The following is a 15,324-nucleotide window of genomic DNA, read 5'->3' as shown; positions in this document are numbered from 1 at the left end:
GCCATTTTCAAAGTTGTTGAAGACCACCGCCAGAAACACCACAAAAGAATTTCAGAATGCTTGGAGTCGAATCTTGCGTTTAGATAACTAGGAGACATTTTCATCACTTTTCACTATCATTTCTCATCTGTGTGAAGCTTCAGAGAAAAGAAAGGCCTCTTCCTAGATATGGAGATTTGGAAACAAAATACCTGCTAAGGAAGAACAATCACAGTGATAATTTGAGCACAAACTACTGTTCAGAAATGTCCAGCAAGAGACAGAAATGCTGGAAACAATTCTCCAGAAGCCTCTTACCGCTGAAAGCCAAGTAAGAAAGAGCAAGTGAGCTCTCCTCAAAACACACCCCCGAGGGCCTGAGCTCCTGAACAGCAGGGCCAGGCACTGTGGAAATCCTAGGATTTGTGTCCTGGAGGCAACCTAGCAGGTGGTCTGCCAAGGACCCCACACAAGGTCTGCAAGAAAACCTGCCAGGAAGGGGGGAGAGTGGAAGCTCCACCCGACTTCATTTTTTAATCGCAGCTTCACCAAAGCTGAACCATTTATTCCAAGCAATTCAATTTGAATGAGTTGTTAAATTCTGATAGAAAAAAAGGAACACAGGCAGAGTTTTCCAACCAGCAATGTCTGGGATAAACATTTTCGGGTGTTTACAGATCCATATTCAGTCTTGAACAGCAGCCAGCTCAGTACGATAGAGCACAGATGATTCTTGTGGGAACTACAACTTGTTAAACACACACACACACACACCCTTACAACAGCTGCAATTTCTGAAAGATTGATAATATTCCTTGTAGGGATTATGTCAAAGATCTGGACCACTGAGTGGTATCTGAAAACACTGAAAAGAAATCCACGTGCAGTAGAAAACACCAAGCAAAAAGGACTAAGCGCTGTTCCTGCTATGTTGTTACCCAGGAGCAGCCATCCAACAAGAAACTATTGGAAGCAGCAGCATAAATATCTTTCCAAAGTCCTTTCTTCTGCTGCTGCTGCTTTTCTCTGTCTTGTATTTGGAATAACTCTCAACAAGCTACCTCTAAGGAACAAATAACTAAATAGCACAAAATAGGTCAGTGGGGATGGAAACCTACAGGTGTTACACTACAGATGTCATAGGCCATATCTAAACCATGCCAGCGGTCCCAACCATGTGTCTGTCAAAGGGTGGGAGAACAGAAACCAACAGAAGCCCAGCAGCACCCAGTCCTCTGAGCAGTACAGCAACCACCCAACACTGACTTCTGGGATTTGTCTGACAGGACGAACTTATGGTCAAAATAGTACAAATTTCAATATTGAGATATTTTTGCCTTCCTGGATTTACTTAAAGGAGAACTTATTTTCTAAAGAAAATCCTTGCAGTTTATCTTGGGAAAAGTTGTCTACACTGCCAAGTTATTTTATTTGCTCTCTGTCTCATGTTCTTTAAAAAGCCATACGCTATATCCTCCTAGAAGGCCTCCATTTCTTTCCATTTGCCATGTTGGAAATTCCTCACTTTATTTAAACAGACTCTCATTCAGCAAACAGCAATGCTAGAAAGCTTAGCATAGCAAATTAGTCTGAAGTAGGTGCCTCACTGGATGAGAATCAGTATGGAGATTTAATCCATAAACTGGTTTCCACAGACCTAAATTAAATTTAAAAGCCTGAAAGACATGTTCACAAAGTATTCATGTAATTTAAATCACTTCCTTTGTGATGCTGAGATTTAGGAATGTTTGGAGAGGCTTTATTTTTATTGCTTCCTGCATGGTCACTTGGAGGGAAAAAAAAAAAAGCTGCACATTGTTGTTCTACAGATTTCAGAGAAAAAAACAGAAAATGGCTGATGATCAACATTCACCACAGGTAATAGGTACTCCCTTACTTGCCTCAGGCTTCCAGTCTGGAATTATTCACAAAAAGTCACCTGCATTTCAATGGTAAGGTGATAGTGCTCCTCAACTCTTAATTAAGGTCACCAGTCAAAACAGAAAAGTTCAAATAGTTGCAGGAAATTTTGTGGCAAGTGAAACACATTTATTAACTTGCAGAGATATTGCAACCTTGACCCAATGTAAAGCTGAAATGGTTGCAGTTTGAAATAGCTCTTGTTTATATGACAGGGACCAAACTTGAACCATTTCTTCCATTTTGAAAGACTCCATGGGCTACATCATAGTCCCATCAGTGCTAAAATTGGTCATCCCTAACAAACTATGGCACCTTTAAATGTGCCTGCAGTGCATCTGCAAAAGAAAGACTTGCTTCAAGTTAGGGACAATTTAGTCCAGTCAGAAATGATTAACTAAGGAAAAGTACCTTGGTTCTCACCAATATAGTTCCACAAGGAACTAAGAAATTTTAACCTAAATATTTGAAGAGATTAGCTGTCAGTCACCTGAATCTGAGTCACAACCAAAAGCACAAGACTCTACTTTTAACTCATCTTTGATCTTCTTTGTGAACTTCGGCTATCTAGAACTGTCTTCTGTACATTCTCCCACAATGTATGAAATCCTATTACTTCTGATGTCCAAGGAAAGTGCCAGCCTTGCTTTCACTGGGCTGGGATTTTACCCACTTCATGTAGTCAGGACATCAAAGTGGGGCTTGTGGGTTTCTCTGAGACTAAAAAAAGAAATCCAAGTGACCCTTAGATGAAGGATGGGAAAGAAATTGAAAGGGAAATGATGATATCATTTTAGTTTGAGTCCTTCCTAAGTCAGCCAGAGAAAGCCACAGGAGCATAAAATATTTTATATTCCTGTCCATTATAAACCCAAATTCTTACCCCAACATGAGAGTTAAAATCCTATTTTAAGTTAAGAACCCTGAAATACACCTTTCCTGTCCTTTTTCTTCAGTCAGTCAGAGGTATGTGGGATAAGAAATCTACTGCCCGTTGGCTCTCAGCTATTTTCCATTGACCCAGCCTACCATTTCTCTATGCAATTCCCAGTAAAAGCACCAAAAGTCTTCACAGACAGGAAAAGTGTTCTTCCCTTTCTTGCAGCTGACAGTCAAGTCCTGGGCTCCTGTGTGTCTGCATCCTCAAAACAAAAGAAAGTTTCACTCTCAAACACAGCAACAGTTAATGCAGGCTTTTGGTACACTATGCTGCTACACTTACTACTTTTTGGTAAATCAGAACTAATTCTTTCACTGGCTACCTATTAACAACTGGAAGATCTTCCTCCATGTTGGTTGACCCTGAACACGAAATTTACAGAAGACTGAAGATGTCCTTGTATAACCAAGGCTATGTACAGGACTTGCAAAATACCCAAACTCCCTTTCTGCTTAAGACTCGGGAACGTTCAGGGACCAGAAAACAGATTAGATGTTCAAATAATTTATTTTAAGTAACATCATTTTTTTAATCTATTGCCTGAGTAAATACTTCCATCTATATCACACCATCAAAGAATATCAAATGTGAAAAATGCGGCTTTCTGGCCAAGCCATGTTATCACTTTAAGATTAATACTTTTCTTTAATATGATAAATATTTCAGAACATAGAACTTGCGTAATAATCAGCTCTTTAAAGTTTGGGGATTTTTTAATCTACTGAATGTCAAACAGGGAAATTTACAATAAAGTACAAAGCTCCACTAAGAGTTCTTTAGGAAAGAGATTAAATTGGCTTCCAAAGTCTGGTCTTCCATGTATGTTCCTCTACACAAAAGTTCTTCATTTTGCTAAAACTTTTGATGGCTAGGATGAGTGATCCACAAATGAATAACTGGGAGTGTCAAACCAACTTAATAAAGCAATTCTAGTTAAATCACAAACATACATAGAGGTTGAAGTTATGCCTCATTATTTCAGCTACCTGCACTGAAATCTATCCTTTTACATTTTGGAGGGTTTATTAAATAAAAAGTTAAGGAAAATATGACAAATGTTGTATTCAATCAGCTCCTCTACTCCAACCAACATTTCACATCCTTGTCCCTGTACGTTGCTAAGGAGCACTTTAGGCGTCTTGGTAAAGTAATTATCAGGGTCTTCATTACACCCCTTTTTTGATATGGGGCTGCCATTAAATAAATACTTCTCACTCAGATGTTTCTTTCTTTGTCTTGTATTTTCCTAGCTAGGGATTAGCAACTTCTAAGAGAACTGCAGTAAGAAAAACATATAAAAACATGCAGCTTAGAATGATACCCTTGATTAGTCTCTGTAAAAAGAGGAAATTAAGGATGAGAGTCACAGCTTGCTATTCTACATTCAATTAGATCTGGCTTATATATGGCTATGGTTCACACAGGACATGCAGTTATCTAACACATTTTTATTTTGGCAGCAGAACAATTACAATGCAAATGTATAACTTAAAACAGGCTCCAGCTGTATTTTTTCATCTTGTTGTGACATCTTCAGCAGACTTAAAACAGCAGTCATTAGATTGCATCCTATACTGAAATTCCCAAACTCATACTCTGAAACTGAATGCAGCTTTTAAAATACTTAATGATGTGAAGATTGAATATGATATGACTGAAGAAAGCAAGTGGAAAGGGCTTTGATACATACACACATGCACCTATACAAAATATAACAGAACAATAAATGCAACAGATCTCTTTAAACACAACATCCAAAGACTGATCTCTGTTCTGTGGCGAGCGCAAGCAGGCTGTTATAAATGTCAACAAAAATATCAACAACATGCTTAAGGTACACAACGGTCAGGCACGTCAAGGACAATATTAAATCTTGCACATCTCCCTTCTTCTGAATGACTCATAGTTTTACTGATGATCATAAAAATCTGATGTGTTTTTCCTACCTAACAAAAATTGTCACCTTTTTTCCCCAGTTGGTCTGTGGAACTTCCTGATGAGGTGGCCTTACTGCAGAGTACAGCACAAAGTCAACTCATACACAGATTAAAATATCTCCCTTCCTACATGTTTCCACCTCAGGCTATTTTTTTCTTCAGACACATCCTTAAGCAGCCTTCCGTTTCACTGATGATAGTTCAGGTACTTCAATGGCAACCACACACCTAGACATCTTATTTGCCACCTGGCAAAGCAACTTGAAGAAAACAGAATACCCAAATAAACTCCATCTCCGGAAATCTGTAAATTGCTTACTGCCAAGAACTAGCTAAATATGCTGAAAAATATCACTCTATTTTTGCCCTATTACATTCTTTTTCTGCTATTGGCCACTGACAGAGGGAGTGCTGTCCTAGACTAATGTTTGTTTAAGAATGTCTGTCCCAGATCTAAATGTGCACGTTGTGGTCTTGTGCTCTGGTCTGCCATTCTACTGCAAGGGGGAATGGTTCAAATCCTGCAATCTTTTCCTTTGGCATAAGTATCGTTTTGTCCCTGCATTCTGTTTCTCTTGTAAGTCATTTTCTCTTAATGTTATTTTCACTAAAAAACACTAAAAATATAATTAGAACAATAAGTTGGTCTGTTGGCTATTACACAGTACTCAGAAAGGAGCATGGACTCCTTATTTATTTCAAACCAGCCAGTTAACAAGATACTATCAAAAGCCAACTTAATGTTTTCAGAAATGACATATTTACCCTTTAGTTTGAGGTCCACATTGTGCCGCAGCCAAGGATAAACGCCATAGTTTGACAAGTCTTCTGGAATAGGGTGATTATATATCCAACCATCACATGCAAATCGATAAAAGTTCTCACAAGGATCTACAGATTGATTTATTTTGCTTAAGATGGCAGCAGCTGTTTAAAAAAAAAAATCACATTAATTTTATGAAATATTTTTACTTAAACAGAATTACGTCACGCAACAGTCCAGAAAGGATTAACATTTACCAGTTTCTGAAATGTAATGTGGACCTCACTTGAAAGCTAAGTCTTGCTGTTCTAGGACTGATGTGTACAGTCCAAGCCTCTGTCATTTTTAAAACAGCAGCAAGACTACCACTCAGCTTCTCTAACATCTAACAGTGCCCAATGAGAAACAAAAAATACAGAATATCTGTGCAATGCATGCTTTTTGAGTGCTGTACAGAGATGACCAATGAATCTAGTACTACAAGAATTTGAAGTGCTGGAGCCAGACACCTAAATATAGGTTCTCCATTTTGCCATGATGGAATTAACTGCCTGAGGAATTTAGTAGCAATACCTTTCAAAGAGATTGTAATTAGCATACCAGTAATTATACACTGTTGACCTTTAGCTAAATAGCTGCACAAGAAAACAAATCAAATTCTGATCTATCATTCATTGGAGGAGATAACCGCAGTATTTTCTGCTTAATTTTGTGACTGTATACACCGCTGCTATTACAAATGAGACTGGTAAGAGAGAGATCAGTATGACAAACCAGAGACTTGCTAAAATAACTTTTGAGTGCCTAGGCATACGATCTTTCAGTAGAACAATTGTGGCATAAATTTATGTAAGTAGAGTAACACTTCAAGGATATGTGGGTACTTGACGTTTTTTGACTACATGCCCATGTTCTGAGGGTTATCCAAACAACATTGATTAAAAGGCCTGGAAGGAAACCTGGTAAGTTTTGTAGACTTTGTGGTACTATTCCTAGTATCCACTAGTTTTACTTAGAATAACTCCTCCTATGATTTTTCTGTCTTGGCTGTAATTTTAACTCTCATGTTAGAACTCTCAGTTTGATTTTGCAGAAGACATTTTGGTACTTGGGAATTCTTCTATCACTCCTGAAAAGCTGCTGAGCCAGGCAAGTCCCAGGTCTTGAGACACCATGGAGTAACTGTGCACTGTACTCTGAGCTAAAACAGTCAAGTCACATAGGTCTCCAAGTCTGCCTTGGTGCAGAACAAAAAAAACAATTCAGATTCAACCTCTTAAGTCACATTTTTTCCTCTTAAAGCTCAAGATGAAGCCCGTACACTTTTTAAAGTTTTGGTGAGTCACCCTACCTTACTTAGATACACACAGTCTTTCAGAAATCAGCCATGGATGGTGGTGCCCAGAGAGGCCAAGAGCACTGCCAGTGCAGTGCAGAGTGGAAGCAGAATGACAGGAAACACCATGGAAGTGTCAAGATCTGTAATTTTTTCAGACAATTCCCCAAGGAATCTCATCAGGATTTCAAACACAAGTCAGACACCTTACAGGATTAGTTTAATATGGTTCAGAATGGAAAAAAATACTCTTACAAGTTCACATAAGGTCCACCTGGTGGCACTAAGCTAATAAAACAGCTCAGATTTTAGGTCAGATTTCCAGATGTGATAACTATTGTTTGATCTTTGCTCTCATTAAATTCAATGATAAAAATCTCATTGATTGAATGAGAGCAAAGCTTTGTAAAAACTGACCAGTGCAAAGTGTCACTTTCAGGTCCTACCAAACCTGATCCCTGTAGCACCCATTTAATACTAATAAGTGTCCCAGCTCTATAAAGATTACCATGTGCGGAGCAAAGAGCCTGCCAGTCTGCAAGTAGTTCCAGATTTTGAGCCATAGCTACCACATTATGTTTTTTTAAGTCTATGCAAGATCTGGCCCTAAAGCATCTCTGTGTGTAACAATTTATTGGCTTGCTACTTTTCTGACTACTGAAGAGGAAACAGCAAAATACACCTTAAGGTTGAGTCACCCAACATTTGGTCTCCTATAAAAAAAACATAACAAACAAAAAACCAACAAAAATAAGTCCACACCTTTAGGAAGCTTTTCAAGTTAACCTGGGTAGCATCGAGCTAAAACACGTCAGAACATGAAGCTGAATTGTAGAAAAGAAACAGATCTGCAGTAACCTAAATACTGATCTTTTCCAAAAAAATCTCATTCTTTGTTTCTATTATTAATGAGGTTTTATGACTAAAAGGAATGATGGCACAATTAAAAAGGTGTCAATATCTCATTAACATGCTGCAATTACTCTATATCAGAGGGGAGAAAAATGTTGCTTACCAGCTTCAATGCATTCTGAAGTCAAACAGTACTGTTGCTTCTGATGAAACTTTATAAGGCCTTGGCTAACTGCAAAATGGAAAGCCATAATGAGATCATTTGTAATGAACTGATCATTCCTGGTTCAAGTCAAAGATTGTGTATTTGATCATTCAAATGTCAGTGCAAGATCTGACCCTAATGCATCTCTGACTATAGTAATTTTAAAAAGTTAGAATATGTACTAAGTAAATACTGCAGCTCCTAGCAAATCATTAGCTCCTAGCAAATCATTTCCCCCTACTGTGCCTGTTTCCTCCTCTCCTGCTTCTGTCTTAGTAGGCAGTATGGAGCAAGGGCTACCTCTCACTGTACGTTTGCACAGTGCCTAGAATAATAACACTTCAGCCTTACTCAAGAACAGTGCACGCTACACCAAAATACAAACAGTTAATCATTGACATTATCATCCTCCAGAGAGGCATCTTTCGCAGCTGGCAATTTAACATGCAACTATCCAGCGGGCTTTTGCAGGGTATTTATGGCTACTCGTATGCAGCCGTGCTCACATTGCCCTGCGGTGGATGGTACCTGCTTTAGCAGGCACACGGCACTGCCTGACCCAACGGGCACGACCCAACACCAACAGGCCACTTGCAACATACCCTTATTGCAGTTAAAAATAACCTAGATAGCAACAGACACCATAATAGTTGTGGTTTATAAACCGCAGTGTGCTTTGCAGTACCTTTGGGAGCCAGTTTCGTTTGCTTCCAAAAACCTTGCTGACATGAACTATGAATTCTCAGTTGATTTTGCTCATCTTTTAAAAATGTGTATTACAGCTGCCACTGAAACTTAAGCATAGGAATTGCTAATTTCAGACACTGCTGTCAGGCAGCAAATATGCAGCTAATTGATGCTTGGGATGAGGATGGGAAAGAGTCTCAAGAGGTAGATGTGCACACATAAGGAAAAGCCTTGCTTTTTCCGTTATATTAACTCAGACTGTGGTGGGGAAAAAAAATAAATAAAAAAGCACACCAACAGAATATTTCAAGGTATCATAACTCTAACAGTGCTAGTGGTTATAAAGCAATTTCTCCTGAAGTTTTATATTGGTCAAGAGAAACAGAAGATATGCAATCGTAAGCATGTATTTCAATGTGGGGAAATCTTGCTATGAGAAAACTAATGCTAGAATTGAACATGAAGGTTTTCCATCTCTTCCCATACTTTCATCTTCATAGCTTTAGTGACAATTAATGACAGAAGTGGCTGGCTTTCACTCAGACTTTCTTAGAAACTGAAAATGGAAAACTATTTCTGGACAACTTACCAAAGCTTTCATTGACTCAAGAAAACATAAAATCTCAACAAGCTTTGTAGATTAGCCAAGAAAGTCAATAGATTTTAGGCATATAGAAATGGGAACTGAAATATGGAAGAACAGCAGGAAATATAAGGAAGTGCAAGTACAACTCTGGAAAAAATAAATAAATAATAGGAATATTATCCCTTATTATTTCACATGGTTCAAAGTGTTGCACTCCTTCCCATTCTTCAGGGAGGCTCACCTTTGCCCTCCTTTAAGCTAGCCTTTTAAAACTTGCCCAGATCTTGAAAGTTTGCTAGATTTTTTCTTAACAAAAAAAACAAAAAGAAGAGAAAATGCCAGATACTATTTAATTCTACTGTACTTGATGGAAAATGAGGGAAAACTTAAAAGAATCAGAGAAGGAAAAAAAAGAAATCTAAAACGGTCCTCCCAGTTTTGATACTTGAAAATAAAGAAAATAGCATCTCAAATGTTTTGTTCCATTTAGATCTTTCTCATTAGGAGCCAATTAAAATGATAATCTTTAACAAAAACACTTTAAATTAAAAAGCTACTTTTGATTGAAAATTTTTGCCTGGTTTTGTTCTCTTGCCTTTTTTTGCTACCAGAATTCATCACTACATTATTACCTACAGCAGTGGCTCTAACACTCCGTGTCCCAGGTTCTCAGCATCTGCTTTATAAGCTTATTTCCAGATGTTTAAGCAAATGAACATGATAATAAGGTAAAAAAAAAAAATCTGAAAGGAGAAAACAAATAGAAATATCCAGACACAAATAATGTGGACATTCTTACAAAGTTCAAAGGACTACCAAAGCAGGAGGAGAGGTTACTGAAATATGTTTTAAAGCTGCCTGACTTTTTGCCTGGAAGGGATCAGACAGTGAACTGCTTCCTTTCGCTCTGACCCTGTCTACTGAGCAAGAGACGGGTCTGAGTCAGGAAATTCTGCCCTGCCACCGCCCATGGGGTTTCAGGGCTCTTCTTTACAAGCTGGCCCTGAGCTCTCAAGACAGGGTCTCGCCACAACGCCTCGGGGACTCCCAGAGTAGACGTGCTCCTAGTCCAGCACCCACCCAGGAAGACGACAGCCAGGATTCCCAGTTATGCGCCTGCTAGCTCCCAGCTGCCAGTATGACTGCAGCTAGGCAGGAGGCCTTGGGCCAAACCCCTGCCCCTCTGGAAGAGGACCGGCTCTGCTGAAGGCCACTGTTCTCCATGTCATACCACTTGTGCTGGCCCCCAGGGATGCCCACAACTGCATCATGGAAGCCAGGAGATCTCTTTAGCTGCCTTACTATTGCCAAGCCTCGAGGCAGACTGCCCTAGCTGCCTCGCCCATCAGCAGCCCTGATGGGTATTACCTGGCCATGTCTACTTTTTCCACCCTAATCTTGTTTAGGGCAGGCGGGATGTTTTTTCCTTTTTTTTTTCATCTTGCCTAGGGAAGGGGGAATTTAGAGAAAACCTCTATTTGCCTGGGATTTCCAAACATGCAGAACAATTCTTCATGAACTGTCACAAAGGCCACATCTCTGCTACTTGGTGACTATACAGCAGGGCCAGTGCTTTCTCCGATGGCTGCTGCATGCCTGGAAGACCCAGCCAGCCCGAGCTCCTGCTTCCACCACAGCCCTGCTGCTTCCAAGGAGACTTGGGCTTAGTGGGAAAGCACTTAGTGAAGCACCGGCCCGTCTGTACACAGGTGCTACAGACATCCAGGAAATTGCAAAGAAGTGTCTGAGAACCCCAAGCTATGCTTTGGTACCAACAACACAAGCAACACTAAATAGAAATACATGATTCTTCCAGATTCTTCATAGAGCTGTAGAAGCAAACTAGAGGAGGAGAAGGCTATGGTTTAACTTCTCAGACTGAAAAACTGAAGGGAAGTTGTTTCAGGTCTACCAGAAATGAAAAATTTTGCCTTAAATGAAAAATGAAGAAAAAAGGTCATCTTGAGGTGCCTAAAATGCTCCATAAGACCCCAAATTAAATGGTTGCATTGTCTACAGTTTTACAAAACTAAAAAAGAATTAAATTCAAGTAAATTTACACATAAAATACAGTGTCAAAACACTGAAACGGAAACACTAGAACATTTCATTGACAAAATGTTAAAATGAAACAATTTTTTCCTTTATTCTTTCAGTTGAAACTCTGACGAATTCCAAACAAATTCTAAAAACATTTTGGTTGACCCAAGGCCAGCATTTTTATTTTCTTTGCAGTTATGCCAATGGAAAATTTTACAATGAATCCCTGGGTACAGAATGGGCCTAAATATACTTACAAAACTATCTATAAGAATCAATACATTTGCTTGAATTTTCATGTCTGATCTATGGATAAAGAACTCATCTCTGACAAGCTATGGTGGTAATTTTGTATGGTTTTCTACAAGCAATAAATACATAAACAATCTAGTGCTAAAAAAATAAGCTCTCAATTAATCCATGGTGTTTGATACTGTATTCTTTTTAAGTGGAAAACATTTATAAAAAAAGTAGAATCAATAGTTTGCACTACCAAGAAGAGGATCAAATTCTGTTCACATTTATAAAGTGATTTATCACATAGACAAGTGTGCAAATGTTTGTAGAATTTGCTTTAGAATAGAAAAGTACTAAAAAGGGGAGCCTGTTGCTTTAAGCATGCTATAGAAAAACCTAGCATCGTTTTCTTTGTTTTGACTATAAACAAACCATAGCTTTCAAAAAAGATCATAAAAGACCTGAGGGAAGCAAAAGAGATTCTTACAGGCTATACCTCAAGTTCACAGAAATTAGTGTTGATCAACAGAAATTAAAAGTTTGGCTGAATTATTCCAAAAGAGGATCTGCCTCTGCAAGCATTTACAATACTGTTTCAGTTCGTTAGCTGGTGTTTTCTGGATACAGATATACTATTCCACATTGTTTTAGAGGTGATTCCATGTGATACTCCAAAAAAGTCAATCTATAAATGATTCCAAACCCTGAAGAGGAAAAACTATTTCCTTCTCCATTTTGCCCAGTTACAGCTAATAAATCTTATCAAAAGAGTTTAATTTCATTCCAGATGCACTTTTTACGATATTTGCAAAGACGACTTTGCAATTCACCCTAGAAAAACAGAAGGAGCTAAAAAATGTGCAAGCATAGGCATTATTGAAGCCTTCTACAGGAATTTTAGTCAAACCCTAATGAAAACCAAATGAGGGATAACCTAAAAGATTCTGTTAAATGTATGCTGATTGTCTGCATGTATGCAGACTGATTTTCAGAAACTGAAGAATATTAGTCCACATTGGTCACAACCTGCAAGTTAATCAGCATTATTGATACACATAATCTCCCTGTTCTATGAAAGAACCCGATTCTAGCTAGAACACATTCAACTGAGCACACAAATTTAAATTCAGCGTTCAAAGTTACGTGAGCTCACTTTGTAGCTATAACATTCTCATAACAAATCTCTTCACTGGCACATTTCCACTTCAGGGTAAAAATAAAACAGGAAAAAAGGAGAAGAGATGGAGGTTTTCACCAAAACACGTAGAGGTAAGTCATACAGCACAAACTTCAGCAGCAAAGCGGACTGGCTCAAGAGATTTACATTCATGTTAGCCTAGAACTTTTCACTTACCCAAGAAAAGCACGGTGCCAAGCACAACAGTGCCGGTCACAAACACGCCGAGGGCAATCCATGTGGCTTTGTTGGCTCTTCTCCTGGGATCTGGTACCGTCTCTCCTTCCATGGGGATGGGTTAGGATGTGCTCAGTCTCGAAGAAGTCTGGTTTCCCTTTGCTGCTGTTGTATCAGTATTTCAACTATTCACAAACCGCATCCATGAGCTCTCTTCCTTCTCTCTTTTATTTACAACTTCAGGTTTCTGTCATGAACCACTTCCTAGACACTTCCTGCTCTCCTGCTTTCTTGCTCTCAAAGGAAAATCATAGTCATATATTAAATACTAGCTGTGTTTTGAGTTATCCTCTGACCAAGACTAGGAAAGGCAAGCAGTGACCACTATTTACAGCTCTTGCTGCCTATAAAGTCTCTATGAACCAATCACTTAGCAGTCCCATTTATCAAGAGTTCAGGATTTCACAATATTGCTGAACAGATGTTTTAGCTATTCAAACATATAGCTGTAAACCCTTTACAATCAAAGCAGGATTTCTGACAACTTTTACAAACATGAGACTGATGGAAGGTGTTCCTTTTCCCTTGCACTTATTTCAAGAGACTGATTATTTGCTGACTACAGTTCCTTTTCTTAAACCATTCCTGCTGCATCATTTGGCTTCACCACAAGAGATATCTGCTTAGTAGACAAATCCCTTTTTAAAGCTTCCTAAGAGTTCTTACAATATCATGTAACATTTTATTCTGGGAATTTGGTATGTGACACTGTGTGCCAAAAATCACAATCACACACCACAAAGCAGTAATTAGCACAACCTACAGAATAGTGCTGTTTTAAGAGCTAAATTTTTTTTCTTCTTCTCTGGCAAGATATTTTAGTCCTTACTGATAGGCGGTGAATCTTAGGAGAGGATCCTATGCTTCCAAGTCAAGTACTACTACGAACACAGCAGAAAGTATCTTTATTTGGCACTTCAAGTTGAAAAAAAAAAGAAAGTCTTATCTATATGGATTTCTCAGTTTCAGGCTCAGACTTGATGATCCTCTCTCCAGGTGGAGAGGTTCCCTCATTAATTCCATGGCAAAATTTACCATTTCAAAATGAATTCTCTGAGATGACTGTGACATGCAGCCCTCTGGGGAGCTCTCAGTTACTCCGGAGCCGGACTCTCATTGTAAAACGTGAAGATGCAGGGTGGCATGCCTGTGTTCCTGACAACAGTTCACGTGCCTGAGTTATACTAATTTATTAGTTCTTATCTCTGCCTCCACCCATCCTGATGAAAAATTGCACAAGCAGAGGGAAGCAAGAGATACATCTTAAGGTGAATGTGATGGCAGAGTAATCAGTTTGGAGGCTGAATTATTCATCTCTGCAAAACAAGCTAAGAGGCGCACAAAATTTCCTAGATCCCAGATGGCCATAAAGGTAAAATCCACTCCATCCACAAGAAGACTTATATTTTGAAGCCTCCAAAACTCCTAATTTCTGCCACCCCCTCTACAGCCTGGCTGGGGTCTGCACTGCCCATCCCTGTCTCTTCTCACCAGCAAGATCCAGAAAAGTATTCTCATCTCTGCTAGGCACAGGGAGGGGGAAGAACATTCATTTCTCTTCACCTACCTACTTGCCTTGTGTTTAACCCACGGTCTTTGACTTTCATCAGCTGAGGAAGAAGAGGGAAATGACAATGCCAGGGGAAGGGGAGGACCACCTACCTTCCAAGTAGTACAAGAGCTCTCATTCATGCACATCTCTGAGGGCATGAGCCCTAGTTATAAATGGTCCCTGGCAGGACTCTCTGTCGCCAACTCAGATTTGAGAATGTATTTGTTCACGTGAGTCTTTGGGTCAGAAATCACCAGAAGAAGCCTTGAAGGAGCTGCCAGGAGGCCAGGGTGTTGACACAAAAAATGCACAGACATGCTGTGATCATACTACTTAATCAACTTTTCATTGGCCAGAGCAAATTTCAAAAGGAAGCCTTTGACAAGCATTTGTGAGCAGTTGGGTGACAGTTTTCCATCCATGTCAGTACTGAACCAGTGACAGTGCAAACACTGAACAGTTATTCATCCTGCGCATACTGTTCATCAGCTTTATATCCCCTAATTGAGCAACATTAAATGATTATATCCTTCTTATCCAAATTTCTCCATACTTTATAAGTTTTGCTCCCTAGGAAAGTAGGAACAAAAAATAGCTTTCAACAGTGTGAAGCAGCAACTTGAGTTATTTCCAGTCTCTTGTTGGGAAGACTTGCCAGGAAAGAAGGGATATGGGGAAACAGAGAAGAGGGAAGGGCAGACAGTTCAATTCCCCCTCCCAAACAGGAACCTTAGCTAAAGTGAAGGTGACGGCTATGGGAGCATGGAGATATCCCAACAAGAACCAGAAAGCTCCAACTACAGGATTCCTCCGGAGAATCAACCCCAAGCACTGCACAAACCTTCTGGCAAGAAAAACACATATCAGCTGCCAGCA

General features: G+C 39.3%; 1 protein-coding gene across 1 annotated transcript in view; it reads right to left on the bottom strand.

Annotated features, from left to right (window-relative positions):
- The window catches only part of PHEX (phosphate regulating endopeptidase X-linked), a 107,494-nt gene extending 94,414 nt beyond the window's left edge, over positions 1-13,080 (bottom strand). Inside the window, exons 1-3 of the mRNA XM_013950700.2 lie at positions 12,837-13,080; positions 7,891-7,959; positions 5,542-5,703 (exon numbers count right to left, since the gene is read on the bottom strand). Coding sequence (XP_013806154.2) covers positions 5,542-5,703; positions 7,891-7,959; positions 12,837-12,948 — 343 coding nt within the window. The 5' untranslated portion in view covers positions 12,949-13,080. The remainder of the gene's footprint in view (positions 1-5,541; positions 5,704-7,890; positions 7,960-12,836) is intronic.
- Between the last annotated feature and the right edge of the window lie 2,244 nt (positions 13,081-15,324).

Source organism: Apteryx mantelli, chromosome 1, assembly GCF_036417845.1.
Source record: "Apteryx mantelli isolate bAptMan1 chromosome 1, bAptMan1.hap1, whole genome shotgun sequence".
In the NCBI taxonomy this organism is placed as follows: domain Eukaryota; kingdom Metazoa; phylum Chordata; class Aves; order Apterygiformes; family Apterygidae; genus Apteryx; species Apteryx mantelli.
This window is presented reverse-complemented; position numbering and strand designations above follow the sequence as displayed.